We start from the raw sequence: 9,882 nt of genomic DNA on the forward strand, positions 1-9,882 counted from the left end.
CTTTAGGTGTGCTGTTAGATTTTGTATTTGGGATTTTTCTTGTTTCTTGAGATAGGCCTGGATTGCAATGTATTTTCCTCTCAGGACTGCCTTCGCTGCGTCCCAAAGCATTTGGATTGTTGTATTTTCATTTTCGTTTGTTTCCATATATTTTTAAATTTCTTCTCGAATTGCCTGGTTGACCCACTCATTCGTTAGTAGGGTGTTCTTTAACCTCCATGCTTTTGGAGGTTTTCCAGACTTTTTTCTGTGGTTGATTTCAAGCTTCATAGCATTGTGGTCTGAAAGTATGCATGGTATGATTTCAATTCTTGTAAACTTATGAAGGGCTGTTTTGTGACCCAGTATATGATCTATCTTGGAGAATGTTCCATGTGCACTCGAGAAGAAAGTATATTCTGTTGCTTTGGGATGCAGAGTTCTAAATATATCTGTCAAGTCCATCTGATCCAATGTCTCATTCAGGGCCCTTGTTTCTTTATTGACCGTGTGTCTAGATGATCTATCCATTTCTGTAAGTGGGGTGTTAAAGTCCCCTGCAATTACCACATTCTTATCAATAAGGTTGCTTGTGTTTATGAGTAATTGTTTTATATATTTGGGCGCTCCGGTATTCGGCGCATAGACATTTATAATTGTTAGCTCTTCCTGATGGATAGACCCTGTCACTATTATATAATGTCCTTCTTCATCTCTTGTTACAGCCTTTAATTTAAAGTCTAGTTTGTCTGATATAAGTATGGCTACTCCAGCTTTCTTTTGGCTTCCAGTAGCATGATAAATAGTTCTCCATCCCCTCACTCTCAATCTAAAGGTGTCCTCAGGTCTAAAATGAGTCTCTTGTAGACAGCAAATAGATGGGTCTTGGTTTTTTATCCATTCTGATACCCTATGTCTTTTGGTTGGCGCATTTAATCCATTTACATTCAGTGTTATTATAGAAAGATATGGGTTTAGAGTCATTGTGATGTCTGTATGTTTTATGCTTGTAGTGACGTCTCTGGTACTTTGTCTCACAGGGTCCCCCTTAGGATCTCTTGTAGGGCTGGTTTAGTGGTGACAAATTCCTTCAGTTTTTGTTTGTTTGGGAAGACCTTTATCTCTCCTTCTATTCTAAATGACAGGCTTGCTGGATAAAGGATTCTCGGCTGCATATTTTTTCTGTCTAGCAAACTGAAAATCTCGTGCCAACTCTTTCTGGCCTGCCAAGTTTCAAAAGAGAGATCAGTCACGAGTCTTATAGGTCTCCCTTTATATGTGAGGGCACGTTTACCCCTTGCTGCTTTCAGAATTTTCTCTTTATCCTTGTATTTTGCCAGTTTCACTATGATATGTCGTGCAGAAGATCGATTCAAGTTACGTCTGAAGGGAGTTCTCTGTGCCTCTTGGATTTCAATGCCTTTTTCCTTCCCCACTTCAGGGAAGTTCTCAGCTATGATTTCTTCAAGTACCCCTTCAGCACCTTTCCCTCTCTCTTCCTCCTCTGGGATACCAATGATGCGTATATTATTTCTTTTTAGTGTATCACTTAGTTCTCTAATTTTCCCCTCATACTCCTGGATTTTTTTATCTCTCTTTTTCTCAGCTTCCTCTTTTTCCATAACTTTATCTTCTAGTTCACCTATTCTCTCCTCTGCCTCTTCAATCCGAGCTGTGGTGGTTTCCATTTTGTTATGCATTTCATTTAAAGCGTTTTTCAGCTCCTCGTGACTGTTCCTTAGTCCCTTGATCTCTGTAGCAAGAGATTCTCTGCTGTCAGCTATACTGTTTTCAAGCCCAGCGATTAATTTTATGACTATTATTCTAAATTCACTTTCTGTTATATTATTTAAATCCTTTTTGATCAGCTCATTAGCTGTTGTTATTTCCTGGAGATTCTTCTGAGGGGAATTCTTCCGCTTGGTCATTTTGGATAGTCCCTGGTGTGGTGAGGACCTGCAGGGCACTTCCCCTGTGCTGTGGTGTATAACTGGAGTTGGTGGGCGAAGCCGCAGTCAGACCTGATGTCTGCCCCCAGCCCACCGCTGGGGCCACAGTCAGACTGGTGCGTGCCTTCTCTTCCCCTCTCCTAGGGGCGGGATTCACTGTGGGGTGGGGTGGCCTGTCTGGGCTACTTGCACACTGCCAGGCTTGTGATGCTGGGGATCTGGCGTCTTAGCTGGGGTGGGTAGGCAAGGTGCACAGGGGCAGGAGGGGCAGGCTTAGCTTGCTTCTCCTTAGGTGATCCACTTCAGGAGGGGCCTTGTGGCAGCAGGAGGGAGTCAGATCCGCTGCCGGAGGTTTGGCTCCGCAGAAGCGCAGAGTTGGGTGTTTGCGCGGAGCGAGCAAGTTCCCTGGCAGGAACTGGTTCTCTTTGGGATTTTGGCTGGGGGATGGGCGGGGAAGATGGCGCTGGCGAGCGCCTTTGTTCCCCACCAAACTGAGCTCTGTCGTCCGGGGGCTCAGCAGCTTTCCTTCCCTTTGTCCTCCAGCCTTCCCGCTTTCTGAACAGAGCTGTTAACTTATGACCTCCCAGAAGGTAAGTCGCGCTTGCTGTCGGAACACAGTCCGTCAGGCCCCTCCGCTTTTTGCAAGCCAGACTTGGGGGCTCTGCTTGGCCGGCGAGCCGCCCCTCCGCCCCGGCTCCCTCCCGCCAGTCCGTGGAGCGCGCACCGCCTCGCCGCCCTTCCTACCCTCTTCCGTGGGCCTCTCGTCTGCGCTTGGCTCCGGCGACTCCATTCTGCTAATCCTCTGGTGGTTTTCTGGGTTATTTAGGCAGGTGTAGGTGGAATCTAAGTGATCAGCAGGACGCGCGGTGAGCCCAGCGTCCTCCTACGCCGCCATCTTCCCTCCTCCCCCAGATGACACATTTTTGTTGAATATGTATTTTTTTTTTGATTGGGCCACTAGTTTGAGTTTTCAAATTGATGTTTGTTTTTCCATTTTATTGTTTTAGCTTTTTTCCTTTTGTTCCTTGTTGCTTCCTTAGTGTTTTTATTCCTTGTTAATGTAGTAATTTTTATAGCTTTTATTTGTACAGGTCTAGGTCTCTGGGCAACTCTTTGGCATCAGTCCCTCTAGTAGGTGTTTGCAGATGTATTTTGTAAGCCACTGGGGCCATGTTTGCTTCAGTCCACATGTGTCACTGACTTTGGAATTCCATCCTGAGTGCTTTAAGGTCTGTGGTGCTTTCTAGTGTGCTGACCAGTTTTTCCAGTTTCTTTACTTTCAAATCTTGGGCAAACCCAGGAGTCTTTGTCAGCCTCTTTGAAAAGCATTTCAATAAAGTGCTTCGTGCTATTTTTTAAATCTTTACATAATTTAGTAGTTATTAGCTATTACAATTATTTTCCTAGACCAGTTTTATAAAATCAGTTTTTGTTCTTATAAATTAGCAGCTACCCATGGCAGCTAATTGAGAAAATAGTTATATAGAACCTCACAACTCTAAGTTACTTTGAATAGTGTTTTAATGTATTTCCTCCCCCTCCTTCATATATATAAATATCTACAGAACTCAGAGGGACATTAAAAATGCTTAAATATGGGGCACCTGGGGGGCTCAATCTGTTAAGCACCTGACTTTGGCTCAGGTCATGATCTCAGGGTTTGAGTTTGAGCCCTGCATCGGGCTCTCTGTCAGCATGGGGCCTGCTTGGGAGTCTCTGTCTCACCCCCTGCCTCTCTTTCCCTCCCCTGTTTGCACTCTCAAAAAAAATTTTTTTTATGTGTTTAAAAAGAGGTGGACAGCAGTCCTGAAGTCGGGACCAGGGCCCCTTACGCAAGGACTGTCTACCACCTTCTGTAAGAGCAGATAGATGCACACAGGCTGAAATAAACTTTTTTTTAAAAATTTTTTTAATGTTGGGGCGCCTGGGTGGCGCAGTCGGTTAAGCGTCCGACTTCAGCCAGGTCACGATCTCGCGGTCCGTGAGTTCGAGCCCCGCGTCGGGCTCTGGGCTGATGGCTCAGAGCCTGGAGCCTGTTTCTGATTCTGTGTCTCCCTCTCTCTCTGCCCCTCCCCCGTTCATGCTCTGTCTCTCTCTGTCCCCAAAATAATAAACGTTGAAAAAAAAAATTTTTTTTAATGTTTATTTAGAGAGAGAGAGTGAAACAGAGCTTGAGTGGGGGAGGGCCAGAGAGAGGGAGACACAGAATCTGAAGCAGGCTCCAGGCTCTGAGCTGTCAGCACAGAGCCCGACGAGGGGCTCGAATCACAAACCGTGAGAATGTGACCTGAGCCGAAGTTGGACGCCCAACTGACTGAGCCACCCAGGCGCCCCTGAAAAACTTTTCATTGGGAAATTTTTGTTATTGTTCAAAAACAATTTAACAGCTGCATACGTTGCATTATGGCTATATAATGATGTATCGGATCTTTGTACGCTTAGGTTAACAACCTATTTTTAACTTTTACAAATATTGTGATGAACAACATTGTACATAAGTCTGTTTCACACTTCTCATTGGGTTAAATTGTAGAAATTAAGGTGCTTGGGAGATGATGTCCAGTTCTCCAATATGGTTATACCAAGTTATACAGACACAGATAGATACTATCTGTGAATTGTAACATTTGTCCTTTTTAACATTGGGTTAAGTGTGTTTATCAGCTTGTATAAATACTACTAAGGATTTTAACACTTCTTAGTGTTCTTTACCTTTCCGATTTCACAGAGAAATCATTGTGTCAGAATTAACTTGATAGTATAGTATAGAAACTTGTTTTTCAATACATACAGATGGATTGATGGGAAAAATATACAGATTATCTTACAGCTGAAACATACCGTGATACTGTTAAACTTAGGAAACAAAAATATTTACTAAAAAGTTAACTTTGGCTAAAACAGATCTATAATCTGTATGTTGAAATGAAGCCCCCTATCTTAGAGATCAGGCTGATTCCAAATACAGTACTAGACATCTTAGTCACTTTAAGTCTTTCAGAAAAGGAGAGCAATAGTTGCTTAAGAATTACACAGAGCCAGGAACCATACTGATCTGGTTTTGACCTAGTGTATGTTGACCTGTCTTTTCCAGACCTGTCTCCTTCGGAACATGGGAGCATGATCCATGGGAGCAGGACTACTCTGTGGTCCATTTTTTAAAAACCAGCTCTTAGGGGCGCCTGGGTGGCGCAGTCGGTTAGGCATCCGACTTCAGCCAGGTCACGATCTCACGGTCCGTGAGTTCGAGCCCCGCGTCGGGCTCTGGGCTGATGGCTCGGAGCCTGGAGCCTGTTTCCGATTCTGTGTCTCCCTCTCTCTCTGCCCCTCCCCCGTTCATGCTCTGTCTCTCTCTGTCCCAAAAATAAATAAAAACGTTGGAAAAAAAAAATTAAAAAAAAACCCAGCTCTTAAAAATGTAGTGTTTAGCTACATCCTTGTATCACTGGGAACACTTATCTTTTTAGGTGGGTAGTTATAAGACAATACTAGAACAATTAAGTTGCCATAGACTGTCTCATGAGCATTTAATCTCCTTCTCAGGTGCCATTAAAGACCAAGAAAATACTTGTTTTCCCCCGTTACAAGCCTTCTCAATTTATGGTAATTTCACTCTCCAAGTAAGGTTTCCTGACTTTAAGATTTTAAGTGGAGGGGTACCTTTGGTGCCTCACTCGATTGGGCACCCGACTCCTGATTTTGGCTCAGGACGTGATCTCACACTTTGTGGGACTGAGCTCCATGTGGGGCTGTAGGCTGAGCAGGGAGCCTGATTTCCTTTCTCTCCTTTGGCCCCTCTCCCTCCTTGCTCACTAAAAAATAAAAATAAGAAAGTAAGTGAATTGGGCTCATTATATTGCTAATGCAACATGCTTTAAAAAAAAAGTACATTTGTTGACTTTGTTCATGACACTAAATGTGCCTTAATCAAAGTAAATCCCATTTGGCACATTTAGTTGAAGTTGATCTAATTCGCATTCCCCTCAAGTATCTGTCAACCCAGCAGTGTGCACTTAGCCGACTCAGGCTGCTATGGCAAATACTAGAGGCTGGGTGACTTAGCAAGACATTTCGCACAGTTCTGGAGACTGGGATGTCCAAGGTCAGCGTGCCAGCAGATTTGGTTCTTGGAAAGGGCCCACTTCCGGGGTTGCAGACAGTCTCTCCTCCTCAGTACACACTCAGGAGCCTTTCCACAGGCTGTGCATGCATGAAGAAGGAAAGGGAGAAGCTGGTCTTCCTCTTCTTACAAAGATACTAATCCCATCTTATATCCCATCTCCAAATACCATGACATTGGGGCCAGCGCTTCAAATTAGGAACTTTGGAGGACACAGCCCATGACATGTACCAAGTAGATATCAGTAAAAACTAGAAAATGACTTTTTATTAAATCAGCCAACTCATGATCTACTTTTTGCAGAGCATACAGTTTGCAAACCTGGCTGATGAACAGAATCACATACAGAACTTAAAGTGAAAATTAAATTACTGGGTCCCACCTTTAGGGATTCAGTAGATCTGGAATGGGATACAAAGCTGTATTTTTTTTTTTAAAAAAAAGCTTTCCAGATGATGCTCATGTTCAGCCAAGTTTAAGAAACACTGTTACAGGCATTGTGGCCTTATTTGGGGAACACAGATCAATATTCTCAACCTTAAAGTCTGGCATTAGTTGAAGGGTGGTAAATTGTTCAGATTACGCTAAGAATAAGGGGCCTTTTTCTTAGAAGAGGGACACGTTATTTGCAGCTCCACCAATTGAAACTACAGCTACATGCTACAAATTGGATTTTAAATTAAAAGCACAAGTTGATTCCCTTTGCATTCTGTGTTTCCCATACATCTGTTGTGTTTTTCCCCACAGAGGAGGAAGATGACCTCTTTGATGATCCTGTGCCGTTACCGCTAAGGCACAAGGTTCCATACCAGCTAACTCTTCACCCTGACGTGTATCTGATGACTGCAGCTTCCCCAAGCAAGCCTGAACAAGAGAGACAAAGCACAGGGTACAAAGAGAGTATGCACCCCTTTCCTTTGGCAAACTTTATAGAATGTGAAGAATCCAACAGCGAAGGTGAAGAAGAATTACAAACCCCAGCTTCATCTCAAGAAGACCTGGGTGCTCTCACACATCACCAGCAAAAGGCTGATGTAGAAGTACCACAGTGGGAAGTGTTCTTTAAAAGAAATGATGAAATCACAGATGACAGTTTGGAAAACCTCCCTTCTTCCACAGAGGCAGGGGGCTCTCAGTCGCCAAAGATTTTTAGTGACTCTGATGGAGAGTCAACTCACATCTCTTCCCAGAATTCTTCTCAGTCAACACACATATCCGAACAAGGGAGTCAAGGCTGGGACAGCCAATCGGACACTGTTTTGTTATCATCCCAAGAGAGAAACAGTGGGGATATTACCTTCTTGAACAAAGGTAGCTATAGACCAAGAATCAAAGAGAATATTCCTGCCTCTCAGATGGAACAAAATGTACTTTGCCCAAAGGATACTTATTCTGACTTGAAAAGCAGAAATCAAGATGCAAATATGGCTCCTAGTGTTGGAGAAATAACCACTCGAAGCAGTGGGAAACACATACCTGAGGAAAAAAGGCTACTAAATTTTAGCACCAATGCAGATTCCCAGAGCTCCTCTGATTTTGAAATTCCCTCCACACCAGAAGCTGAGCTACCTAAAGGAGAGCATTTACAGTATTTATATGAGAAGCTGGCAACAGGGGAGAATATAGTCACTGAAAAAAGAAAAAGCTCATTCTCAGATACTTAAAAATGAAAAACCTTGCATTCTAGAGCAACCAGTAGAAAACCTACACAAAGAGGTAATGGTCAGAATCATAATGGACACGTCAGAATGGAATATTTAAAAATGTTCATGTAACCTAAAACAAGGCAGTAAAGGGCAAAAAGAACAAAAAATAGAGGTAAAAAGCAGAAAATAAGGTAGAACTAAATCCAAACATCAATAATTACATTAAGTGAAAGTGGTCAACACACACCAGAAAAAACCCAGGGAAAGAAACAGAACGTTTTTATATGCTGTCTGTAAGAAACTCAATTCAAATGATGCAGGCAGGTTAAAAGTAAAGCCTGGAAAAATATATCTAAATACTTCCACTACTTAAAGCTGGAACGACTATATTACCATCAGACAAATTTCTCACAAAAGGTCCAGTTCACTAAGAAGACACAATCCTACATGTGTACGTTGCTGCAACAGCTTCAAAAGAGAGAAAGCAAAACCAAAGGAGAAACACTAATGCACAGTCGAGCTGGGAAATCTACCTGTTCCTCTATCGGTAATAGAATTAGCACACAGGAAGTGAGCAAGGCTATGGAAGAACTCCATGGCACCATTAACCAACTGCAACTGACACAGAACATTCCACCCAACAGAGAATGTTCTCAAGCGCCATGGCACATTCACCCTGATAGATGGCTGCATCCTGGGTCATAAAAACTCTTTAAAACAATCAGCCCCTTATTTATCTCAAAAGGTCACTTCTGAATGCTGGTTTGAACACAAAGGTAAAATGAAAAGGAGAGAAATTAGGACCCAAAAGAAAAGAATGAAATGGCAAAAGTGTGTGTTCTAGTTGTTGGATTTCCTTAAAGTCTGTCAATGGATTATGTTTTTATACAGCTATATATGTGGTTTAATAAAGTTCTATTAACAAATATTCATCAACACTTTGGGTATGCTGACATTTTATAGATTAAGGAAGCAAAGGCACAGATTTTCCTTAAAACAAATTTAAGTTGGAGTCTCTAAATCAATTTGCAGGTCAATTAAACCAACAATGATATGCATTATCACCCTGCTGCACTGACCCCTTCTTTCTAACGCCACAGATACTCCGAGTTTTTGATGAAGTATTCTCCAGACTGTGTGTGACTGGGGTAGAAATACAGTTATCCCATTTTACCCATCTCTCCTACGAGTTCTACAGCCTGAAAGCAAAGTGAATATAAAATCACTAAAGAGACCAGTAGAGATTACAGATCACTGAGTGTCCAGTCGTAACTACAACAGGCCTAATACACAACAGAGACTTCATTTTTAATCTGTAGTTCTAAAAATTACACTTCATTAATAAGTCATGTAATCAAATATAACTAATTTCACTGACACTAAAGACCTCATCTTAATAGTATAGTTTATAATCCAAGGTGGGGACTCAATACATGCCTGTAAACATCCTTCTGAATATATTAGCACTGTATAATCACATCATCCATTTAATATTACATACTGCCATATTTTGTTTTAGGAGAACCTGGCACAATAAATGCCAGGTGAATGAATTTAAGGGCTAAGAGCACCAGAACAGACTTTTGATTAAAAAAAAAAAAAATTGCAGGGATCACCAAAGACTACAAAAGTACAGGTTTACAGTACAGAAGTACAGCAGATACTTACATGTGGTGCTTACTCTGTGATGATAGTTCTTTTACACACTGGATATTAACTCCTTCAATGCTCATCACCACCTTTTGAGGCAGGTTAAGTTTATTCTTCCCACTCACAAATGAGGCTGAGGCACAGAGAGGTTAGTTCACATAGCTGAGAAGGAGTGAAGTCAGGACTGAAAATACAGGCAATTCAAGCTCGAGAGTCCATGCTCTTAGCCACTATGCAATAATGCCTCTCAAAAAGAGCACAGGTAGGGGTAGGCTACTACAGGTAGGGGTAGTGGCACAGGTAGGGGTAGTGGCTACTCAATTTTTACTCTAAGAACTGTAAAGTATAAAGGAAAAAGTGAAAACAAGTTTCAAAATGCCAAGATACATGACAGAAGAAATGCAGTGGCTAGCCACATTTGCCTGAGAGAGGAATCCAAGACTTACAGTTTGTTTAAACTAGCAGTACGAAATAGAGTCCAGTATAAATAGGTGGTTTACTGCCCCCGAGCCATGTGATCTTGGGTATGTTCATGTTA

General features: G+C 42.2%; 1 protein-coding gene and 1 long non-coding RNA gene across 15 annotated transcripts in view; one reads left to right on the top strand and one right to left on the bottom strand.

The window, feature by feature from the left end:
• Window positions 1-8,632, top strand: part of DCLRE1C (DNA cross-link repair 1C) — a 77,593-nt gene extending 68,961 nt beyond the window's left edge. For all 14 annotated transcript variants that reach the window (XM_040451341.1, XM_040451342.1, XM_040451340.1 and 11 more), the window contains one exon: window positions 6,796-8,632. In XM_040451341.1, the coding sequence (XP_040307275.1) occupies window positions 6,796-7,712 (917 nt within the window). In that variant the 3' untranslated portion in view covers window positions 7,713-8,632. The remainder of the gene's footprint in view (window positions 1-6,795) is intronic.
• On the bottom strand, window positions 5,327-9,611 carry LOC121014784 (uncharacterized). Its single transcript, XR_005783417.1, has 2 exons — window positions 9,363-9,611; window positions 5,327-6,128 (listed from the first exon to the last, which is right to left on the bottom strand). It is a non-coding gene; the product is annotated as an uncharacterized LOC121014784 (long non-coding RNA).
• Window positions 9,612-9,882: the final 271 nt, after the last annotated feature.

The sequence above is a fragment of the Herpailurus yagouaroundi genome, unplaced genomic scaffold, assembly GCF_014898765.1.
Source record: "Herpailurus yagouaroundi ecotype Mexico unplaced genomic scaffold, PumYag 203, whole genome shotgun sequence".
Classification (NCBI taxonomy): Eukaryota; Metazoa; Chordata; class Mammalia; order Carnivora; family Felidae; genus Herpailurus; species Herpailurus yagouaroundi.